This window comes from Thalassophryne amazonica, chromosome 19 (genome assembly GCF_902500255.1).
Source record: "Thalassophryne amazonica chromosome 19, fThaAma1.1, whole genome shotgun sequence".
NCBI classification, from domain to species: Eukaryota; Metazoa; Chordata; class Actinopteri; order Batrachoidiformes; family Batrachoididae; genus Thalassophryne; species Thalassophryne amazonica.
The window spans coordinates 31,436,590-31,462,206 of record NC_047121.1 but is presented as its reverse complement, the minus strand read 5'-3'; the positions used below and the strand labels follow the sequence as shown (position 1 = coordinate 31,462,206).

Here is a 25,617-nt window from a genome sequence, read left to right as displayed (position 1 = left end):
GGGGATCTGGTTTGTGGCAAAAAGCAGCAGCAGCCGGGCTGTAAAGGTGTGAGACAAGAGCAGTAAAAGCAGAGCAGACCGTGCGTCACGAGCTTTAATGTGTCATTATTATCACGTCATCACGCCTGTTAACCTGAACCTCTATGACGCTGAAAACTCAGACGCGTGCGCGTGCGGGGCGGAGGTGAGGGCTCGTGCGCTCGGGCGCTAGGACCGCCGCTCTGTCAGTGCGCAAATCCCACAGCAGCGGCAGCAGCGCCTGTTCTCGCGGAGCGACGCGCGCGCATTCTCTCTTTCTTTCGTTTCACTCTCTCTTTCTCTACCTCTGCGTGTGCGTGTGGGTGCGCGCGCGCTGCGCTCAGGCTCATCACCTCCTGCCGCCCGCGCTCCACCTCCCGGTAGCGGAAACACACACCTGATCCGGCCGGGCTCGCCTCCGGAGCCCACGTATGGGCTCAGCATGCGCAGGATTCGGGCCAACGCTATCGCCATTCTGACCGTGGCGTGGATCCTGGGCACGTTTTATTACCTGTGGCAGGACAGCAAGCCGCATGCGTCCGCGGCGTCGTCGGCGTCCCAGCCCCGCGGCAGGAGCCACGGGCCGAAGGTGGCCCCCGGCCGGCTGGAGATCCACCGGGACGACAGGACCATCCCGCTGATTGTGAGTGCGCGCGGCGCTGCCGCTGCAGGAGCGTGTGTGTGTGTGTGTGTGTGTGTGTGCGCGCGCGCGCGCGTTGCATACTGATGCGTGCTGGAGGATGGAGATGGAGCTGATGGCGCACAGCTGGATGTCGCGGCTGCTGCTTTTTTTTTTTTTTTTTTTTGTAGGCCCACTAGCACGCGCGGATCTAAACCGACCCAGCTCCCCTACGTGCCTGCGCTTTATAAACAGCCCTGTGTGCGCGTGTTCGAGCTTTCCTGCCCTTGCATGTGCACGGGAGGACGTCAAATACCTATAAGAGGCTTTTCATAAATCCCGTGCGTCATGCGCAAACGCCTCTAAAGCCTCTCGCTCGTACGTGAGGTGGAACACATATAACCTTTCGGTGCGCTCACGAGGCGTATGGTAGGCGTGTTCCGGTCAGGTCTGATCTGTGTCCTCCGGTCATTCCGCGCACGGAGGCGCGCGGGGTCGTTGCGCCCCTGTTGTGGCTCGCAGCGAACTGTCCAGGTTGTCAACATGCTGGGAGCTGGGTCAGGACGTCCAGAGACACCAGACGTGCTTTATTTTCATTATTTCAAGTGCAACCTTTAGACATGAGAAAAATTCAAAATCATATTAACAACAATTTATTTTCTTCATATGTCGCCATAATGGCAACAAAAACATCAATTAATAAATGAATAATACATAATCAACTTACAGGTTTTAGCTCACGCTTAAAATGTACTTCATGCTCGAAAACAGCCCATTCTCATGAAAAATTAGCAGCAAAATGTGTGAAAAAGTAGTGCACAAAAATTTGTACATATTTTTTCTGCTGAAATTATACATATCCCACTGGGAGGCTGTGATGGCGTCAGATAAGTAATTTCCATACTTATTTTTTATTATGCCCTGCCTCGTTTAGGTGCCGGGTCTGAGCACGGTTTGAAAAAATAAATGGCCGGGCTTCTAATCAAGGGAATACGGTACCCACTTTCCTCGAATCAGCGAGTGTCAATGCTGAACTTCATTTCATACCTCTGTTACTGGGCACATCCAGACTGCTCTCTCCGGTATATGCAAGGGGTTTTTAATGAAAATGTATTGTGATTGGACGGGACGTTTTGCCCAATTTGAGTGAAAATCTTTTATATACTGTGTTTATTACACACTGTAAACCCAAACAAGTTAGCAAAACTCAAAAATACTGAGGTAATCAGCTGCCACAATATTTTTGAGTTCATAAACATAAAGTCAATTGTTCCCAGACCTTAAAAGTTTTGATTATATGCTACTCGTACCTCATGATTACAATTAAATTAAAGTGTTCATTAAGTAAAAGTAAGTCCCTTCAGCTGCTCCCTTGTTTTTCACTCAGGGTCACCACAGCAGATCCAAGGTGGATCTGCATGTTGAGCTGACACAAATTTTACACCAGATGCCCTTCCTAACGCAACTCCACATTACATAGAGAGATGTGGCAAGGGGTGGAGTTTGAACCAGGAACCTTCTGCACCAAAACCAAGAACGCTAACCACTTGGCCACCACCCCTGCTAAAGCGTTCACTCTAAGAAATAAAATGTTGATTTTAATTGATAAAGTTAAGGTAACTTTTTCCACATAACTGTCAGTTAAGTGCAAAACAATATTGGGATTTAAGTAATAATGTTTCATTTGATTTAATTAATTTCAACTACAATATTGTTTTGCACTTAATTAACAATGTTATGTGGAAAAAGTTACCTTAACTTTATCAATTAAATTCAACATTTTATGCATAAGAGTGCACTAAGTCAGCTCAAATATTTCTATACATAATTGCTTAATTCTTTTAAGTTGTGGTTAAGTTATACTTTGAAGTTTTGCTTACAATTAGTTATAGACAATTACAATACAATTAGTTCACGTCAATCAAAAAATCTGAATTTAATTTACTCAAAAAGCAAGACCATGTTACACAAACTTGAAATATTTAAGTAAGTCAAATGTTTTCTTTAAACTTCGAGTTGACACTACTTAGTCTTTTTAATTAATTTGAACATTGGGGATTAGAGTGCATAGTAAACCTTGTTGTTCAGTAACTTTTTTTGACTGAATGAAAAATAAGTCAAGCCTAAATTTTAAGAAAAATAAAGCAGCCAGTACCACAGATTTTGCATTTCATATCAGTAAAATATTATGTTGACGTATACACGACTTCATATTAATATCAAATCAAATCAATTTCATTTATATAGCGCCAAATCACAACAAACAGTTGCCCCAAGGCGCTTCATATTGCAAGGCAAAGCCATACAATAATTACAGAAAAACCCCAACTGTCAAAATGACCCCCTGTGAGCAAGCACTTGGCGACAGTGGGAAGGAAAAACTCCCTTTTAACAGGAAGAAACCTCCAGCAGAACCAGGCTCAGGGAGGGGCAGTCTTCTGCTGGGACTGGTTGGGGCTGAGGGAGAGAACCAGGAGAAAGACATGCTGTGGAGGGGAGCAGAGATCAATCACTAATGATTAAATGCAGAGTGGTGCATACAGAGCAAAAAGAGAAAGAAACACTCAGTGCATCATGGGAACCCCCCAGCAGTCTAAGTCTATAGCAGCATAACTAAGGGATGGTTCAGGGTCACCTGATCCAGCCCTAACTATAAGCTTTAGCAAAAAGGAAAGTTTTAAGCCTAATCTTAAAAGTAGAGAGGGTGTCTGTCTCCCTGATCCGAATTGGGAGCTGGTTCCAGAGGAGAGGAGCCTGAAAGCTGAAGGCTCTGCCTCCCATTCTACTCTTACAAACCCTAGGAACTACAAGTAAGCCTGCAGTCTGAGAGCGAAGCGCTCTATTGGGGTGATATGGTACTATGAGGTCCCTAAGATAAGATGGGACCTGATTATTCAAAACCTTATAAGTAAGAAGAAGAATTTTAAATTCTATTCTAGAATTAACAGGAAGCCAATGAAGAGAGGCCAATATGGGTGAGATATGCTCTCTCCTTCTAGTCCCTGTCAGTACTCTAGCTGCAGCATTTTGAATTAACTGAAGGCTTTTCAGGGAACTTTTAGGACAACCTGATAATAATGAATTACAATAGTCCAGCCTAGAGGAAATAAATGCATGAATTAGTTTTTCAGCATCACTCTGAGACAAGACCTTTCTAATTTTAGAGATATTGCGCAAATGCAAAAAGCAGTCCTACATATTTGTTTAATATGCGCATTGAATGACATATCCTGATCAAAAATGACTCCAAGATTTCTCACAGTATTACTAGAGGTCAGGGTAATGCCATCCAGAGTAAGGATCTGGTTAGACACCATGTTTCTAAGATTTGTGGGGCCAAGTACAATAACTTCAGTTTTATCTGAGTTTAAAAGCAGGAAATTAGAGGTCATCCATGTCTTTATGTCTGTGCTTTATTCAGAAATAGCATTGTGAATAAATGAATGTTTGTGTGTGTGTGTGTGTGTGTGTGTGTGTGTGTGTGTGTGTGTGTGTGTGTGTGTGTGTGTGTGTGTGTGTGTGTGTGTGTGTGTGTAAAATTTGATTTGCCTGTGATTTATAAAAGAGGTCTATGCTTATGCACCTCTTAGTAATTCATGTTTCCAACTTTGTGCATACCGACAGTGTTAGTTGTGATTAGTGTCGTATAAAGTACCGGAAAATCATACTTAAGTAAAAGTACAGATACCCATTAAAAAATTACTTTGGTAGAAGTTCAAGTCACTGATTGAAATACTACTCAAGTAAAAGTCTTAAAGTATCTAGTATTTATTTTAATTAAGTATGACAAACAATGTACAACTAAATGTACTCAAGTATTGGAAGTAAAAGTACAAGTAAATGTTAATAATCAAAAACGGACTGATTTTTTTTAATAAAAGTTTATCTAGACTTGTAAATGACTGGTAGTATTAGTCATAGTACTGAAAATTGTGCACATCACACAAAACCACTTCAGAAACAAGGTTTCAAAACCTAAACGAGAGTAGGCTACTCACTAGGTGTTCACAGGAAACATTTATTTCTATATGTATTTATTTATTTTCATTGTTACATGGTTTTATCTTTTCTGTTGTGTTTTGTTTCATTAGGTTCTTTTTGTCTCTTTCTCTATAATTGTATTGTAACATTATTAGTCTATTATTATTGACTATTATTGTCTATTATGTAGACTATTATTGTTGCTATAATATATGAATAAAAATAAATTAAAAAAATTACAATTTGACTCTTTTACGACAACGAATGCTGAGCCATTAATTATACAGAAAACAAATCAACACAAACATGCTGATGCAAACAGCTTAATGCTAACTTAACATAGAAAACGCCATAGACATGCTAACGCATTAGCATCGGCCCCGTTTTTAAGTTATAAAATACATCTATCAACTGTTTCAGAAGACCATGACAGGTCGGTTAAACATAAAAATATTAAATATTACTCACAGACATATGCTCTTTAGGGTTTTAGCGGGAAAAAATTAGGATAAAGTGACATAAAATCCACGAATGGTAGATCGAAGCACTGCTTCGACCTGCAAATCACTGCTTCGATTGGTTCAAGGTTCAAAGCAAAGCCACACTGCAGAAAAGTTGATTACAGACCCGCTGCAGGCAGGTCTGGAATCAATGTAGAGAAATGATCATTTTCCTGACAAACGCCCCCCAAGTGCGCAACTGCAAAAAAGCCTACCGGACATGCCTCATGACAAATCGGCCTGACTTCGTTGCAGTCACTAGTAATCAGTGGTGTCTCTGGGTGAAAACACAACTTTTTTCGTGTGTGTGTGTGTGTGTGTGTGTGTGTGTGTGTGTGTGTGTGTGTGTGTGTGTGTGTGTGTGTGTGTGTGTGTGTGTGTGTGTGGTTTTTTGTAATGAGTAACGGCATGGCGCATAGAAAATGTATCGGAGTAGAAGTATGCAATTAAGGTTGGAAATGTAGTGAAGTAAAAGTGAAAGTAAGCTGAATTAAAAAAAGCTCAAGTACAAAAAGTACAAAGTCTCCAAAATGTACTTAAGTACAGTAGTGAAGTATTTTTACTTTGTTACTGTACAACACTGGTTGTGATTCTACACAGACCTTTATAAATGACACTTATGGCTCTTAATAACAGCCAAAAGCATCCAACAGACACCAAGGCGATAAAGCCCATTAATAAATAATAACAATAATAATAATGCTAATAAATATTTACTAATAAATAAATAATCCTGTCACTCTGGGTCAGGTGACCTGTGGGTCCTTGACCAAGAGTTTAAGGTGTCATGGGGTCTCTGGAAAGACGTGTTTGGTGATGCTGATATTTTTGGAGGAGAATGGGGCAGCGTAGTCTCATTTGAACCCCTGTGTGATATCGCGGGATTTGACCACTTCTGGGGACAGCCTGCCATTGCGCAGTACAAACACAGCATCACTTCACACAGAAAGATGATGTACTGTTTTGTTTTTGGCTGCAATCACCGAAGCAGTCGCTAAAAGTGCAGTTTTTCTGTTCCCGGTGGAGAAGGGAAGACGAGGCAAATGGGAGAGGTCATGTCAGTACGTTTTAGCGAGCTTTAATGTGAATAATGGGTCAGAAGAGTGACTTGTCGATAATTTGGCTGTCCCGGAAGTAACATATGCGCTTTCATTTCAGCGCTTTATCACCCACCCTCAGACGAGATTACGGTGCTAGTGCCGGACGATATTATCGGCCGATATAAGCCCTTTTCAAAGTACTCACTATCGGCCAAAATTTTGCCAATAGAACGCAATAATTTCTCATAAACAGATCAGTTACTGAAATAATGTTTGTGTCGGCAGTGTAAAATGTCCTTGCACCGTTAGTCCAGTAGATGGAGCTCTGACTCCATTCAACTGAGTTGCTTACACCCCTGCTTAAATGTGTTCATCACCGGCCACCGTAGTTCGCCTTCACACTGCACTGATCGGCTGACAAAAGCATACAATTAAGTTCAACTCAGTTTGATTAACTCAGTTTATGTAGTAATGTGTCAAATGTGCTTCATTGTGTTGGTCACGCTTTTTATTAAGCCTACATTGTGTAGACCTTATTTCTAGCATGAAAAACTTTCATTTACTGCTAAGAGGTTGAAACATTCAGCTGATCGGCTGATTTATCAGCTATCAGCAAATCAGCCGATTTATCGATTATCGGCATTTTTTTCATCCAAATATCGTTATCGGCATCGGCTTCAAAAAATCCATATCGGTCGGGCTCTATACGGTGCCCAGTTAATATCCAACTAAGTCTTTAGGGTCCCGGCGCTTCCTGTCTTACTGTTTGGCTGCAATCAAAGGTGATGGCTTATGTCTTTGGTACCTGGTCTCTTTGGAGGATCTTGGGGAACCTCTGAACTGACTTTGTGTCAACTGAACAGTTACTTAGAGAGACTTAGAAGATTCTTATGAGGGAACATCACCTATAAGATTTTGGCCATGTGGTGCCTTTCTCTGGGCGTGATCTAAGTGCCTAAGTGTTAAAGACACCAGTGACTGGAGAAGGCCTAGTGGATGCCCTCATTTCCACCTGGCTGTGACATATAGATGGTTACTTTTAAGAGGTGGAGTTGGGCTGTTTGTCTGCCTGGATGGCTGCCATCCAGGATCCAAGGCAGATGGATATGGTGACATATGAGAAGAGTGCATCCTGACAAACTGGACCTGTAACTCTAAAGCTAAATTTACATAATAGAAAATAAACAAATGCCCATTAGTAGTGCCACTAAAGCAGCAGCAGCAGCTCAGCCTGAAACACCAGCTTCCCTTCAGTCACACTTTGAACAGACTCATCTCCAAATCAAGCAGCGGCAGTGCAATAGGCCTTTTTCCTGCATTCTAAGGCAATTTGGAAAGCTAAACACTCAGTCTAGTCACTGTGTTTAAAACACAATTTTTAGTTTAAACACTGGAAATCTATTGGAAAATCTTCAGTATAGCAGAGTATTGTATTCTCTAGTGTGTATGTGTGTGTGTGTGTGTGTGGACAAGATAACTCAAGAATGTCTGGCTGGATTTCCTTCAGACGTGGTGGGAATATTATTTGCATAGATATCAAGAGGTGATTAAATTCTGTAGTTTGATCAAAGGTCACTGTCAAGGAAAATATGGTTCAAAAAAGTATTTTTTTTTCTGTTTATTTCAACAACCACAAAACCCAAATGGATGATCTGAATCATATATTGATCAGCGAAATAAATGTGACTGATTGGTATGAATGTTGCAGCGATACATAGTCAAAACTACCATTACAGACATATGTACGAGGTCTGACAATAAAGTATAGGTCCTTTTTATTTTTTTCAAAAACTATATGGATTTCATTCATATGTTTTTACGTCAGACATGCTTGAACCCTTGTGCGCATGCGTGAGTTTTTCCACGCCTGTCGGTGACGTCATTCGCCTGTGAGCACTCCTTGTGGGAGGAGTCGTCCAGCCCCTCGTCGGAATTCCTTTGTCTGAGAAGTTGCTGAGAGACTGGCGCGTTGTTTGATCAAAATTTTTTCTAAACCTGTGAGACACATCGAAGTGGACACGGTTCGAAAAATTAAGCTGGTTTTCAGTGAAAATTTTAACGGCTGATGAGAGATTTTGAGGTGATACTGTCACTTTAAGGACTTCCCACGGTGCGAGACGTTGCGCAGCGCTCTCAGCCGCCGTCGTCAGCCTGTTTCAAGCTTAAAACCTCCACATTTCAGGCTCTATTGATCCAGGACGTCGTGAGAGAACAGAGAAGTTTCAGAAGAAGTCGGTTTCAGCATTTTATCCGGATATTCCACTGTTAAAGGAGATTTTTTTTAATGAAAGACGTGCGGATGGGTCCGCGTGTCGGCTCGCAGCCGCCGCGACGCTCCGCCACAGGAAAAACACCTCTGTTGGAAGCCTTAAGGACAAGTTGGAACATGTCCTGCTGTTAAACAATTTCTCATACACTCACTCCACTGAAAGCCATCAAAAGCCACCTGGATTTTACAAATGGTTATCAACACGGAGGTGCTTTTCCTGTGCCGCCGCACCGCGTCGGCTGCGTCCCGACACGCAGACCCGTCCGCACGTCTTTCATTAAAAAAATCTCCTTTAACAGTGGAATATCTGGATAAAATGCTGAAACCGACTTCTTCTGAAACTTCTCTGTTCTCTCACGACGTCCTGGATCATTAGAGCCTGAAATGTGGAGGTTTTCAGCTTGAACAGGCTGACGATGGCGGCTGAGAGCGCTGAGCGACGTCTCGCACCGTGGGAAGTCCTTAAAGCAACAGTATCACCTCAAAATCTCTCATCAGCCGTTAAAATTTTCACTGAAAACCACCTTAATTTTTCGAACCGTGTCCACTTCGATGTGTCTCACAGGTTTAGAAAAAATTTTGATCAAACAACGCGCCAGTCTCTCAGCAACTTCTCAGACAAAGGAATTCCGACGAGGGGCTGGACGACTCCTCCCACAAGGAGTGCTCACAGGCGAATGACGTCACCGACAGGCGTGTAAAAACTCACGCATGCGCACGAGGGTTCAAGCATGTCTGATGTAAAAACATATGAATGAAATCCATATAGTTTTTGAAAAAAATAAAAAGGACCTATACTTTATTGACAGCCCTCGTATATTTATTTGTACATTTATATTGTGGTGTGTAGAACGTGCAGGGTGTGCATCAGCCCTCTGGTTCCTTTCATTCTGAACGCAGCCGTGTTAATCAATCAGCTTTTGATTATGCAAGGCCTTTCCCATATTTTAGCACACCTACACTGCAAAAACTGATATCTAAGAAAGTAAAGAAAATTTGACTTAATTTTTGTCTAAAACAGAAAAATAATCTTGTCAAGCATTTTTTACATAAGAAAAAATGTCTTATTTTGAGAAAATGTATTTCATTTTTTCAAAAGTTTTTCCAGCTAATATCAAGCTGGAAAGGCAATGGATTTCAAATTATCCAAGCGAAGGAACAAAATTGTTTTCCTTATTTTAAGACAGTAGCTAATCTTAAAATAAGAATTGTGTCTAGTTTTAAGGCACATTTTGATTATTCAGTGCCTAGACATTTTGTTAGCTTTGAGAATTCTAACCAAGTAATTTTTTCTTACCCCATTGGCAGATTCTTTTGCCTAATACTAGACTGCTTAGCTAGATTTTGGATTATTTGTCTTATTTTGAGAGGGACCATTTTTGCAGTGTATGGTCAGTGGCTCAAGGGGTGGGGGTGGGGTGGGGGGGTTGGCACCCTCCCAGATCCACTTCTGTGAAGTCACTTTATCCGGTAACACTTTGCTTGAAGGTATCGTCATAATAGTGACATGACACTGTCCTAACTGTCCTAACTGTTACATGACACAGTCATGAACGTGTCATAAACATTATGCCACTGTCATAAATGTTTATGACTGCTGTCGTTAAGTGTCATTCGGTTTTTGTCATGAAAATTCAGTAAAGTATATCTTATATATTATATTCCAATTCTAAGGTGAAACTGTGTATACTAAGGTATATTTAAATATCTAAAAAGGAAGAGTAAAATAGATGAGTAGAAAAGACTAGAGTAGAGCCACTTAAGTGCCTGGTCTTGAGAACCAGGAATGGTAGGTTGAAAAGCTTTTTTATCCCATGGGAACTCTCCCAACCCAAGTGGCTCATGAAAAACGGATATATATATAATAAATAATAAGACATAAGATAGATAAGACATCATATATATAACTTATACTTAAATATTAAGGGTAATAAACTGTTGTGTGGGCTGCCAGAAGAGGAGGTACTGCTGGCCCACCACCAGAAGGCGCCCTGCCTGAAGTGCGGGCTTCAGGCACGAGAGGGCGCAGCCGCCTCAGGAACAAGCCGTGGTGACAGCTGTCACCCATCATCTGTGACAGCTGTCACTAATCCATACATCTGGTATAAAAGCAGGAAGACACCTCCACCAAACTGCCGAGATATCATCTTCATTTGGAGGTACTACTCTCAGCCTTTTTTTGAGATTTATAAATCTGTGATTGTGAGTGTTTGCAGGAGAACCGGTCGTTTTGGTGGAGGCTGTGCATGACGGCGCTCCTTTTCCTCTGAGACCACTGCAATGTGTTGAGTGAGAGGTGGAGGTGGCATTCCCACCATTGTTACTGGGTGTTCACACACCCACCCTTTGACTGTCTTTTGCTTTCTGCCAGCAGTACCAGATCCGACACGCTGGAGAGGTGGCCACCCGGGGACTCCGGGACTTGGCGGCTCCAGTATTCCTCGGGTTCAGGTGGCGGTGGAAATCGTGTGGTTCCGGTTCGTTTCCTGACGGGCGTCTCCTATCGTCGAGCCTGCCCACACGACACCTTTATTAATTGACTGTTGCACATTCTGATTCTGCTGTGTTTGGTTGTGACATTCACACCAGTAAAGTGTTATAATTTGACTTCTTCCATTGTCCGTTCATTTACGCCCCCTGTTGTGGGTCCATGTCACTACACTTTCCCAACAGGATATCTCGGCCAGCGTCATGGACTCCGAGGGGCGTCACCAGGCTGTTGAACAACCAATGGGAGAGCAGGGAGCGCAGGCATCTGCAGGAGGCGTGATTGGTGAGCTACAGCATATTCTCACCGCCTTTACGGCTCGAATGGATCAAATAGCCGAGCAAAACATCCTCCTGAACCGCAGGGTGGAGGCTCTCTCCGCGCAAGTGGCGGCGAGCGCTCAGGGCGCTGCTGCAGCTCCTCCTCCTGTCGATCCTGTGCTAGATATTAACGTTCCAGTGGTGGTCCAACAACCCCTCCCACCATCCCCTGAAGCATACATAAGCCCTCCTGAGCCGTACGGAGGTTGTGTGGAGACGTGCGCAGGCTTTCTTATGCAGTGTTCGCTCATCTTCGCACAACGTCCCGTCATGTACGCGTCAGACGCAAGCAAAATAGCTTATGTGATCACTCTGCTTCGGGGAGAGGCACGCGCTTGGGCTACGGCGCTTTGGGAGCAAAATTCATGGCTCCTTCACACATACACTGGGTTTGTGAGGGAGTTCAGAACTGTGTTTGATCACCCTAACGGGAGAGACCGCTTCAACCGTGCTGCTGTCGATGAGACAGGGACGCCGGAGCGCAGCCGCTTATGCAGTCGACTTCCGCATCGCGGCTGCGAGGTCCGGCTGGAATAACGCTGCACTCCGCGCCGCCTTTGTAAACGGACTGTCGTCAGTCCTAAAGGAGCACCTAGTGGCCAAGGATGAACCGCGGGAATTAGATGGGCTTATTGATCTCGTTATACGGTTAGACAATCGGTTGGAGGAACGCCGTCGGGAACGAGACGAAGGACGTGGCCGGGCGCGCGCCGTCCCTCTTCCTTCCGGGTCCGAGAAAGGTCCGCCCTTCCCACGCTCCCTGGCATCTACGTCCCGTGGGGCGACAGCTCCCCCTGCTGACGAAGCTATGGACACGAGCAGGGCCACATTTAGACCACCTAATAGACAGAGGAGGTTTCCACGCGGGGCGTGTTTTGTTTGTGGCTCAATGGAGCATCAATTGAGCGATTGCCCCGAACGGTTAAACACCAATGCCCGCCCCTAGAGACTGGGCTTAGGGTGGGCCAAAAAATTCACGTGGGACACACACATATTGCCGCACGACTCCCAGTTACAATCCTTAGTGGGGATTTAACCCTTCAGGCCTCAGCACTGGTAGACACAGGGTCAGAAGTGAATCTGTTAGACAGCAGATGGGCCAGGGAGGTAGGGCTCCCTCTGGTGGCGCTACCTACACCATTGCAGGTGCGAGCACTAGATGGCACCCTACTCCCTTTACTCACACACAAGACACCACCAGTAACTCTGGTAGTGTCAGGGAATCATAGGGAGGAGATTGAGTTTTTTGTGACTCCTTCTACCTCCCGTGTGATTCTGGGGTTCCCCTGGATGTTGAAACACAATCCCCGGATTGATTGGCCGTCCGGGGTGGTGGTACAGTGGAGCGAAACCTGCCATCGGAGGTGTTTGGGATCCTCGGTTCCTCCCGGTTCCCAGGCTAAGGAGCAGGTCCAAGTACCCCCCAATCTGTCGGCGGTGCCGGTTGAGTACCACGATCTTGCTGACGTTTTTAGCAAGGATCGGGCACTCTCTCTTCCCCCGCACCGTCCATATGATTGTGCCATCGATTTGTTGCCAGGCGTGGAGTTCCCGTCCAGCAGGCTGTACAACCTCTCCCAACCTGAGCGCAAATCGATGGAGACCTATATCCGGGACTCTTTAGCTGCCGGGCTGATCCGTAACTCCACCTCTCCGATGGGAGCGGGTTTCTTTTTGTGGGAAAAAAAGATGGCGGTCTTCGTCCATGCATTGATTATCGGGGGCTGAACGAGATCACGGTTCGCAACCGATACCCGTTGCCTTTGTTGGATTCAGTGTTCACCCCCCTGCATGGAGCCAGAATCTTCACAAAGTTGGATCTTAGGAACGCATACCACCTAGTTCGGATCCGGAAGGGAGACGAATGGAAGACGGCATTTAACACCCCGTTAGGTCATTTTGAGTACCTGGTCATGCCGTTCGGCCTCACTAACGCCCCCGCGACGTTCCAAGCTTTGGTTAATGACGTCTTGCGGGACTTCCTGCACTGATTCGTCTTCGTATATCTGGATGATATACTCATCTTTTCTCCGGACCCTGAGACCCATGTACGGCATGTACGTCAGGTCCTGCAGCGGTTGTTGGAGAACCGGTTGTTTGTGAAGGGCGAGAAGTGTGAGTTTCACCGCACTTCTTTGTCCTTCCTGGGGTTTATCATCTCCTCCGACTCCGTCGCCCCGGATCCGGCCAAGGTCGCAGCGGTGAGAGACTGGCCCCAACCTACAAGCCGTAGGAAGCTGCAACAGTTCCTCGGCTTCGCAAATTTCTACAGGAGGTTCATTAAGGGGTTTAGTCAGGTTGTTAGCCCCCTGACGGCCCTGACCTCACCAAAAGTTCCCTTCACCTGGTCGGATCGGTGCGAAGCCGCGTTTAGGGAGTTGAAACGCCGGTTCTCGACTGCACCGGTCTTGGTGCAGCCCGATCCTGGTCGCCAGTTTGTGGTTGAAGTGGACGCCTCTGACTCAGGGATAGGAGCCGTGCTATCCCAGAGCGGAGAAACCGATAAGGTTCTTCACCTGTGTGCCTATTTTTCCCGCAGGTTGACCCCAGCAGAGCGGAACTATGACGTGGGCAATCGAGAGCTCCTTGCGGTGAAAGAGGCCCTTGAGGAGTGGAGACACCTGCTGGAGGGAGCGTCTGTGCCTTTCACGGTTTTCACTGACCACCGGAACCTGGAGTATATCAGGACCGCCAAGCGACTGAACCTCAGGCAAGCCCGCTGGTCACTGTTTTTCGGCCGTTTTGACTTCCGGATCACCTACCGCCCCGGGACCAAAAACCAAAGATCGGATGCCCTGTCCCGGGTGCATGAACAGGAAGTCAAGACCGAGCTGTCGGATCCACCGGAACCCATTCTCCCGGAGTCCACTATCGTGGCTGCTCTGACCTGGGACGTGGAGAAGACCGTCCGGGAGGCCCTGGCACGGAGCCCGGATCCCGGAACAGGACCGAAGAACAGACTATACGTCCCACCAGAGGCCAGGGCTGCCGTCCTGGACTTCTGTCACGGGTCCAAACTCTCCTGCCACCCAGGGGTGCATAGGACCCTGGAGACTGATGTCCGGGCTTACATCCAGGCCTGCACCACCTGCGCCAGGGGCAAGGCTGACCACCAGAAGGCACAGGGACTTCTACAGCCACTTCCTGTGCCTCACCGCCCCTGGTCCCACATCGGTCTGGATTTTGTCACGGGCCTCCCGCCGTCCCGGGGACACACCACCATACTCACGATAGTGGACCGTTTCTCCAAGGCGGCCCACTTCGTGGCCCTCCCGAAGCTCCCGTCGGCCCAGGAGACGGCGGATCTCCTCGTCCACCATGTTGTCCGGCTGCATGGGATACCAACAGACATCGTTTCGGATCGCGGTCCCCAGTTCTCCTCGCAGGTGTGGAGAAGTTTCTGCCGGGAACTGGGGGCCACTGTAAGCCTCTCGTCTGGGTATCACCCGCAGACTAACGGACAGGTCGAACGGGCCAACCAGGAGTTGGAGCAGGCCCTCAGGTGCACGACCTCCGCACACCCGACGGCTTGGAGTGAACATCTGGCCTGGATCGAGTACGCTCATAACAGCCAGGTGTCCTCTGCCACCGGCCTCTCCCCGTTCGAGGTGTGTCTGGGGTACCAGCCCCCTTTGTTTCCTTTGGTGGAGGGAGAGGTCGGTGTGCCCTCGGTCCAGGCACACCTGCGGAGATGCCGTCGGGTGTGGCGCACCGCCCGTTCGGCCTTGTTGAGGGCCTGGACGAGGGCTAAAGCCCATGCAGACCGTCGACGGTCCCCGGCCCCTACTTACCAGCCCGGGCAGGAGGTGTGGCTTTCCACCAAGGACATTCCTCTCCAGGTCGAGTCCCCCAAATTGAAGGACCATTTCATTGGACCCTTCCCCATCCTCAGGTCTTTCATGTCTCCAGGATTAAACCGCATCACACCTCGCCCCTCTGTGCACCCGGTCCAGCGCCGCCTCCTGCCCGTATTATCGACGGGGAGCCGGCTTGGACAGTTCGCCGGCTCTTGGACCTCCGCTGCATGGGCCGGGGTTTCCAGTATTTGGTGGACTGGGAGGGGTATGGGCCCGAAGAACGCTCCTGGGTGAAGAGGAGCTTCATCCTGGACCCGGCCCTCCTGGCCGATTTCTATCGTCACCACCCGGACAAGCCTGGTCGGGCGCCAGGAGGCGCCCGTTGAGGGGGGGGTCCTGTTGTGTGGGCCGCCAGAAGAGGAGGTACTGCTGGCCCACCACCAGAAGGCGCCCTGCCTGAAGTGCGGGCTTCAGGCACAAGAGGGCGCTGCCGTCTCAGGAACAAGCCGTGGTGACAGCTGTCACCCATCATCTGTGACAGCTGTCACTAATCCATACATCTGGTATAAAAGCAGGAAGACACCTCCACCAAACTGCCGAGATATCGTCTTCATTTGGAGGTACTACTCTCAGCCTTTTTTTGAGATTTATAAATCTGTGATTGTGAGTGTTTGCAGGAGAACCGGTCGTTTTGGTGGAGGCTGTGCATGACGGCGCTCCTTTTCCTCTGAGACCACTGCAACGTGTTGAGTGAGAGGTGGAGGTGGCATTCCCACCATTGTTACTGGGTGTTCACACACCCACCCTTTGACTGTCTTTTGCTTTCTGCCAGCAGTACCAGATCCGACACGCCGGAGAGGTGGCCACCTGGGGACTCCGGGACTTGGCGGTTCCAGTATTCCTCGGGTTCAGGTGGCGGTGGAAATCGTGTGGTTCCGGTTCGTTTCCTGACGGGCGTCTCCTATCGTCGAGCCTGCCCACACGACACCTTTATTAATTGACTGTTGCACATTCTGATTCTGCTGTGTTTGGTTGTGACATTCACACCAGTAAAGTGTTATAATTTGACTTCTTCCATTGTCCGTTCATTTACGCCCCCTGTTGTGGGTCCGTGTCACTACACTTTCCCAACATAAACAACATATACAATAAATTTGGTACTATATAATATACAGGAGTTGGTATTAAAAGCTAAATATTAATACAGGAGAAGATTGTAGTATAGGTAATTTAGTATGTAGACAAGTAGTAAAATTAAATTATAATTAGTAGGCTAAGCTATAAATCTGATATTTTATTATCATGACAAGTTGAGAAGTTGGCATACAACTGAAGACAAAAAAGGCCAGAGACAACTTCTGGTCATGTCACTTTGATTAATATCAAGTTGTCATATTCAAGACAACCCAAAAAATATCAAGTTGTCATATTCAAGACAACCCAAAAAATATCAAGTTGTCATATTCAAGACAACCCAAAAAATATCAAGTTGTCATATTCAAGACAACCCAAAAAATATCAAGTTGTCGTTACATAATGTTTATGACACAGTCATGACTGTGTCATGTAACACTTATGACAGTGTTATGTCACTATTATGATGACACCTTCAAGTAAACTGTTACCCTTTATCCTTGGCTGACCAAGTTAGACCACGTGTAAATCAGATCAAAACACTTTTTTTTCTTCACATACAAACTGCCCAAAAACAACACCCCTGCATGCCTTACTTACCCCTATCCAGGGGCGCCGCCAGGGATTATTGGCCCCATGAAAAGAACTCTTACTGGGCCACCCCCCATACTATTTTGTCAGTATTATAATTGTATTAGGGGCCTCTCTGGGCCCCTATCAATCATGGGCCCCTAGAATCCTTCTCCTTATTCTCCCCTTTTCAGCACCCCTGCTCCTATGCACGGGGGTACTGAAAAATCTGCATCAGTGTGCACACACGGGTTGAGGGTGTAGAGATCTGAAGATGCAACCAAACGGAAACCAGCATGAGTCATCTGTGTGTGATCAGAGCGAGAATACAAATATATCATACATTCAGAGCAGCTTACAAGCCGACGTTATAAACGCTCTATGAACCACAAACAAACACCACTGTTCTCTGAACTCTCAGTGTTTCCAAGTCAAACCTGTTTGTTGCTAATGTTTCATTTGCAGAGCAGGGTCATTCGATTTGTCACCGAGCTGTGTCATTTGTTCTGGCAACGTGACCTGGAGCGCAAAGGTCAAGAGGACACAGTGAAATCGGGAAGACGTACAGAAAAGCTAGAAAGTCGAGTCCCTTTAAGCCCCTTCATTAGCAGCGTTTATGCCACTGATGACATCATCTGTACCATCTGTTTGCACTTCCTCTACTTTTTCCCAACTCTGTTGAGCGCTCTCGTTTCCAGCCTCTCTACAGGCATACAGTGTGTGAGCCGCTCTCGCCAAGCTGATTCTGTTTCACTGTTTAATCAGCAGTCTGCTCCACCTGCACATCTGCCACTGTGGTGCCAGCAACACCGCGGGACTGTCAACATCTGCCCAGGGATTCTCATGCAGATCATCAGTCCGCCGTTATCTGCAACTAACATGTAGCTCCTACTCAAGCGTGACCGTGATTTGGTTCACCGAGCTCTGATGCTATAAGTGGTTCTATATCTGTTATCTAATATTTAGTCATTTAGATCATAGAATTGTATGTGAATCTGATTGTGGGGTTAGTTGTACAGATTGTGAAACAATACAGGCTTTTCTGACAAACCTGGCAACAATTTGTTAAACTGACGTGGATCATTTTGGCTAAAATACATCTAAATGTCTTTAGATATAAAATAATAAAATTGCAACTGTATCGAAATAATGTACAAAATGCCAGTAATATGAAACTCAACAAAATAAAAGACTATTTTTGTATTAAAAAAATGTTTTGCTTACAAAAGTTAAGTTGATGTTATGATTCACTGGTTCACTGATTCAAAAGATGTATCATAAAATCCAAAATTAGATCACGCTTGAGAACTGTAGCTTTACCCAAATGACACTGTACATCTGATATAATGTTAACAAATCAAAAATATTCTCAACTGTCTTCATCTTATTAAACTTTATCACGATGATTCAAAAATGCATGCGGTAATTGATTACTTTTTAAGTACTTTATGATATCACATGAGAAATTATTTCACAAAATTTTTAATGCTGCCATAAAATACAAAAAACTTATATTTCTAAAATTTAGTTTAAATACATTTATTGGAAATACTATGCATCCTACCAGATTTGGTAATTTATTAACCAAAACATTGACATTGCATTTCTAATATTACAATTTGCTGGTTTTAACTATCTCACATACAGTAATTTAAAAAGTCTGGCTTTTTGACTTGTCAGTCACACAAAACACAAGCACACATGACAAAAGGAAATTTCAATGTTCCCTTTCCTTATTTTCTGTAATCTACTACTATAAGCAACAGGTTGGTCTTCTTGTGCCATAGCAGCCTGTATCCAAGGTTATTGAAATGGAGCAATATCTCCACATGGTGGACACTCACCATTAATACAGGCACAACAGAATTTTGCCAAGAACTCCAGTTTTACAGAATAAACAATCAATTTGCAATAAAAATTAATTCATAACGAAAATACTTGTTAGTTGTAGCCCCATAGCTTTCTCCTGCACCCAGACCACTTTTTTCCTTTGCTGTTAAAGACATCACGTGGTATATATTCATTAAGCTAATATAAGGTGTCTTAAAAATAGATACAAAGTTTGGCTTGTGACCATGGTATTTGTGTTTTAGATCAGAATCCCTGTTAAACAATAAGAAGAAAAAAGTATACTTGACATCGACTGACAAAAATATACAGAAAAGTCAAAGTATATTTGGTCTTTACTGCTGAGTATAGTTGAAAGCCCAACTATACTTGGATAAACTACCAACTCACCTTCAATTTCATGGCAACTAACTACAGGAAGAAGCATGTGCGCGCATGCATGATGTGTTGAGATTACCTGTGACCCATCTTGCATTAACCTGAACAAGATTTCTTGTAAATCATATTTAAATCTAACAATGTTGATCATAGCATCCGATCCCTTGAATTTCTCCCCCTCAGGGGATGAAATTCTGCATTGTTTCCAGACAGCATGAATTTTGATCATATTGGCAATACGATATTATGAATGTGATGCCAAAGAAAATTATTTTTATGACTTAGATCTTTAAAATAATCCAGTGACACTATACCTTTAAGTATGCTTTTTTTTTTTTTTTTTTTTGGGTAAGGAGAATAGCATTTAGAGTTATTATTTTTTTAATTCAGCTTCATAATTGCTTTTGTGTTTTATTTCATAAAGTGTTGTATATGTTTGATAAAATAATAGCAGACATTATAACTTATTATAACTTATTAAACTTATTAAAAATAAATTAAAAACTTCAAAATGAAACAATGTAAGGAAACACAATATGAAAGGCAGAATGGGTGTGAAATCCTGAATTTTCAGAAATAAGCAAATATTCAATGTAACCTTTAAGTAAATAAGACCATAAGTAGGACTCATACTCACCACGTCACTGCATGACAGCAGATGCTTTATGTCCTCACAGAGAGACTATACACTCAGAAACCACAGAAAAAAGGTTTCATCTTCAGCCAATTATGGACATCTGACTTAAGTGTGATTTGTATTCGTTACAGAAAGAGCCGGCAGATGTGCTCATCCTCCAGCTGAGGGTCATATTTAATTCAGCCAAGCGGGGGTTGGAGAGTTGTCGTTTTATCTTATTCCTAGGCTTGGGGAAAGCCTAGGCTTGGACCCTCTAAAATACATTGAGTCAGTAGATGAATGAACCTTGTAACTCACCACATTCAAAGGCTGTATAATAATGACAAATTCTCACATCTTTTCAATTTAGATACACCAGATGAATTGAAAAAGCAACTTTGTTTTTTAGTTAGTAGATAGATATTGATGGATGAGTTGCAGCTGCGCTTGTCAGTAAGTAAAACAGACACAGTTTCTGCAGAGAAATGTACTAAATCACAGACTTAAACTGTTATTTCCTGATTGTTTCACAGCTGTTAGTTTCTAAAACTCAAAATGCACAGTCACAAATCTACACAACCCCATGGTAAGGATTTTGCAGCCAAAGTGGACTTCTTCCTTCTCTCTTTTCATCTCTCTTAACTCAAGTTACCCCTTGGTTTTGGCCCTCCATGGCCATTATAATTAGATAACAGATTAAACAGTGCTGTCTTTATTATTTTGAAATATGATTTCAAAATTAGAATATTAACTTTCTATAAAATATATTACATTTAATTGTGCATATGTAATTCACACATCAAAATTTACTCAAAGGGGGAAAATAACGAACCTAACTTGACCATCATGTATTGGTAGGTAGAAATAAAATCTGATTTGTGCAATACTGTGCAAAAGTTTAATGCACTATTGTCCCTATGCACACTAGATCTCATTACTTTTGAAAAATAATGAATAACTGCAAAGTTATAACATATACACACACGTACAACCCCAATTCCAATGAAGTTGGGACGTTGTGTTAAATGTAAATACAAACAGAATACAATGATTTGCAAATCCTCTCAACCTATATTCAATTGAATACACCACAAAGACAAGATATTTAATGTTCAAACAGATGGGTTCCATGGTGTCATGACTCGCAGATGTCATGAAGCATGGCAGTAGTGCTTGCTACCAGACTTGACTTAGCTTTCATTTCTAAAGCCTGGTCTGGTGGCCACCAAGGCCACTGCTGCTTGTTTTCCTTTTTTTTTTTTTTTTACAAATGGTCAGCTGTATCACATTACAGATGGTTTGTGTTACTTTTATTTACAAAAAGGAATGAACTAAAGCAATGCGTGTGAACTTTGTAGCTGAATCAGGTGGTTTCAATCAACTGAAACAGAAAAAACTGTTTTTAATATGAGGATGAATTGAATATCTGATCAGAATCTCATTGAGTTGCCTCTCAGATAATATTCATCTGAACTATTTTCTCTATCTCTACTATTTTCTTATTTTTTAAAACGTGCCTATTGGATTTAGCTTGTCTAATGTGAGGGCCTGAGGGCAGAAGAAATCATGAACTGATTAAATTATAGAGTCTTCTGAGGTACTTTGGGTTAAGTCAATTAAAAACAGAAATGAAATGGACCTGGCTTGTCTCTGTAAAACAAGTTTTGTGTTTGGTGCCTGTAGTTCTAGGCTATTAACGGTTATAAGTTCCCACTAAATGTGACAACTAAGAGTTGCAAAGGTTAGACAGTAATCATCCATAGAGCTGCTATAAATGTAAGTACGGTACTGGGATTATATGTAGGTCTTTGTTTTAAAAGATAAATGTTGGCCAACGCTGGTAGCTCAATACTTAGCAAATTCCTTTCAACTGAAGTGATCAAATCTGAGTGCAAATTCCACATGAGTAGTGCTCTCTTATGAAATACTTAAATAGAATCTGGTCTCATACACAACCACTAAACACAAACATAAAAGTACCATAAAATAGAGTAACATTGCCATCAGTTATACAGTGTCAGACCTTTGGTGGAGTCAAGACATTTGCATGATCTTCGCTGTCCACCAATTGCAAGAAAAGTCTCATGAGCAACATCAACCATTATACCTCATCTTCATTGACTTGACAAAGGTGTTCAACAGTGTGTCAGGCCAACAACTGTGGAAGATACTGAGATCGAGATCCTGAGGCTTCACCACAATGATATATCCCCCAAAGGAAAATCAGACTACCAGAGCAAGAATTTTAGCTGAGGAAGCTTCTGCGATTTGAAGTGAAATGTCCTCGCGTCAAGCAACCCAGTCCAGTCGAAGATCCTCCAAAGTTCTGGTAAATTGCAAAAAAAAAAAAAAACCCTGAAGCCTTCAATGTTCAATCAGGAGTAAAGCAGGGCTATATCATCACCCCTACACTCTTCATTATCTTCGTTGCAACAATCCTCCAGCTGATCAAGGTCATTAATTGACAGTGTGTACAGAATGGATGGAAAGAGCCAAGAAGAAAATCATGACCATTTCACTTCTGGACTTCCAGTATGCCGACGACAGTGGAGTGTCATGTTTTATGGAAGAAAGTGTTCAGGAAATATTTGAAACCTTTGATGAAGCCTACACCAAACTTGGTCTTCACATCATCCTGAAGAAGACACAGGTCCTATATCAGCTTCCACCCAATGTGGTTAATCCAAAGCTTCCTGCTGTGAAACTGCATGAACAGGTCCTGGAAAACATGACCCACTTTCCATCAAATCCTCGTTAACAAAGCTGTTGTCATGCCGACTCTGCTGTACAGTTCTGACCTGGATGACCTACCGCAGCCACCTGAAGACCCTCGTGCAATTCCAATGCTGCCTGAGGAGTATCCTCCGTATCAGGTCTGAAGACTACTATACCAACATCAGCGTTCTGGCTGAAGCCAAGCTCCAGAGCATCAAGTATGTCATCATCAAGAACCAGCTTTGGTGAGTGGGTCATGTCATCAGCATGGATGACAGCTGCTTTCCCAAGCAGAAGAAATGCTCCAAGGACCTCCTGAAGGAAAACTCAAGGGCTGCTCCACTGACTGGAAAACCTGGGAAGAACAAGTTGGACCAAGCCAACTGGTGAGCAGTGATCCACATGGGAGTGGAAGTCTTCGAAAAATGCAGATGAACAGCACAGAGGAGAAGAGGAGAAAGAGGAAGGAGAGAGAGCAAGATCCTGACCAGCAGAAGCTTCCTGTAGAAACCATCTGCAGCATCTTTCAGAAACAGTGCACGACAAGACTGGGCCTGTTCAGTCATCTCCATGTCCGCCATCCCATCCAGGAATTGATCAAGAGGGATTGCCACAAGTATGTCAAACCATATCAGGCTAAAGATGTACGAGGGGAATGTAGGTTCCAAGAGCCTTTCTAATAAAAAGTGTACAATTTTGGGCCCTTTGCTCATTAACATGTCAGACCTCATTGACTATCTGCGTACAACAATGGCACAAAAATAAAAAGTTACACGTATTATTTTTTGTAATAGTCCAAATTCAAACATTAATTTCCGAAGCCAGTAGCTACAGGTATGAGACTTGTATCCCAAGTGGTGGTTGTTACAGGTAGGAGATGTTTCTGTGCACTGGCTCTCTGACACTATGACAAAACTTAGGGCCCCTTCACACATAGTGCGAAGTTTGGACGAAGTGCACACTTAATGCACATGACGCAGGAATCGTGTGTAAACAGTGTAATGTCATCTCTCCCTCCAACGCCTTGTACACCTGTTGCTACAACTATTTGCGCACACAAGTGCCTGAAAGGCAAAGTGTGCGCTGTGCAAACCCATCGCACCCTCTCGCAGCAGGTGTTGGCCAAATTCCAGGTGACACATGCGAACACCTAACACCGCTCACATGGCACTTAGAAAATGTGTCGCCAGGTGCACTCTTGGCACGACAGCAGACTGCAGACAGCCACTGTCGTACTGCTGTGAAATTTGTCTCAGTTCCCCATGAGTGTGACTTTGCAAACACACACACATGGGTGTGGGTGTGTGCGCGCCACTCACAGGAGGCGTGGCTTCCAACAGAAGCAGCTGTGGTGATCTGTCATTCTGGACATTCCAGCTACACAACACCTACTGTGTTTGGACAGTTATGGACTAACAACTGTCCCCTGTGAGGTGCATGTGTCTATTGCTGTATTTACGTGGACATAAATAAAAACATATTTCGCCATGGTGGCGACAAGCTGCAGCAAGTGAGCGCGTGCATGGAGCGGACACTGACAGCCCCCCAGGTTGAAATGGTCCATCAGATTAGAACACACAGCGGGCGATCTGACCATCACGTCACTCACATGAGCTCTGTTCCACATGATGTGGTGTCTGTGCTGTGGCGCGCCGTCCACAAGACACACATATCGGGCAAAACACGCGCGGCCGACTGGACGCACCTAACCAGTAGATGTGGACATGATCAGAGCACACAGCTTCTCATTCATGTCATTTCATGACTGTATGTCTGTGACCATGGGTCATCACCAGAGGAACAGACAGATCATATTTGTATTGCTCGCTTGATAAATGCGTTGTTTTTATATGGTGTGTAATTTTAATTTTTTTGTAATGCTTCCATGTCCTTCCTGATATGAGGCACTTTCCTGCAACTTTCAATGAACAGCTCTCTAGCTCAGTGGTAAAGTCTCTGACTAGGGATCAGAGGTTTTGAAAGGTAGGAGTTCGTGTCCCGGGTCGTGTGTTTTTTTTCTTTAATTATTCTACATAAGCGTCGCAATGTGGTTCCACATGTACCAGCTGGTTTTTATTTCTTCCACATAAGCAGCGCCATGTGGTGCACTTGGCACTTGGCACTGTTCCTGCTTGATGTATATAGGCCCTGGGGCTCCTTGGTGCTGTGGTTATCACTAGATTCTGCAATATGAAGTGGATGAGAGTCTGCAATGCCAGTCCAATGCAGGTTACTTCTCCAGCTAAAGCCGGTACCTACACTCAACAAAAATATAAACGCAACACTTTTGGTTTTGCTCCCATTTTGTATGAGATGAACTCAAAGATCTAAAACTTTTTCCACATACACAATATCACCATTTCCCTAAAATATTGTTCACAAACCAGTCTAAATCTGTGATAGTGAGCACTTCTCCTTTGCTGAGATAAGCCATCCCACCTCACAGGTGTGCCATATCAAGATGCTGATTAGACACCATGATTAGTGCACAGGTGTGCCTTAGACTGTCCACAATAAAAGGCCACTCTGAAAGGTGCAGTTTTATCACACAGCACAATGCCACAGATGTCGCAAGATTTGAGGGAGCGTGCAATTGGCATGCTGACAGCAGGAATGTCAACCAGAGCTGTTGCTCGTGTATTGAATGTTCATTTCTCTACCATAAGCCGTCTCCAAAGGCGTTTCAGAGAATTTGGCAGTACAGCCAACCAGCCTCACAACCGCAGACCACGTGTAACCACACCAGCCCAGGACCTCCACATCCAGCATGTTCACCTCCAAGATCGTCTGAGACCAGTCACTCGGACAGCTGCTGAAACAATCGGTTTGCATAACCAAAGAATTTCTGCACAAACTGTCAGAAACCGTCTCAGGGAAGCTCATCTGCATGCTCGTCGTCCTCATCGGGGTCTCGACCTGACTCCAGTTCGTCGTTGTAACCGACTTGAGTGGGCAAATGCTCACATTCGCTGGCGTTTGGCACATTGGAGAGGTGTTCTCTTCGGTTCACACTGTCCAGGGCAGATGGCAGACAGTGTGTGTGGCGTCGTGTGGGTGAGTGGTTTTCTGATGTCAATGTTGTGGATTGAGTGGCCCATGATGGCGGTGGGGTTATGGTATGGGCAGGCATCTGTTATGGACGAAGAACACAGGTGCATTTTATTGATGGCATTTTGAATGCACAGAGATACCGTGACAAGATCCTGAGGCCCATTGTTGTGCCATACATCCAAGAACATCACCTCATGTTGCAGCAGGATAATGCATGGCCCCATATTGCAAGGATCTGTACACAATTCTTGGAAGCTGAAAATGTCCCAGTTC

At 44.4% G+C, this 25,617-nt stretch overlaps 1 protein-coding gene across 1 annotated transcript in view; it reads left to right on the top strand.

Moving 5' to 3' along the window:
- The first annotated feature begins 382 nt into the window (after positions 1 to 382).
- The window catches only part of galnt16 (UDP-N-acetyl-alpha-D-galactosamine:polypeptide N-acetylgalactosaminyltransferase 16), a 160,923-nt gene continuing 135,688 nt past the window's right edge, over positions 383 to 25,617 (top strand). The window contains exon 1 of the mRNA XM_034194931.1: positions 383 to 661. Within this exon, the coding sequence (XP_034050822.1) occupies positions 461 to 661 (201 nt within the window). The 5' untranslated portion in view covers positions 383 to 460. The remainder of the gene's footprint in view (positions 662 to 25,617) is intronic.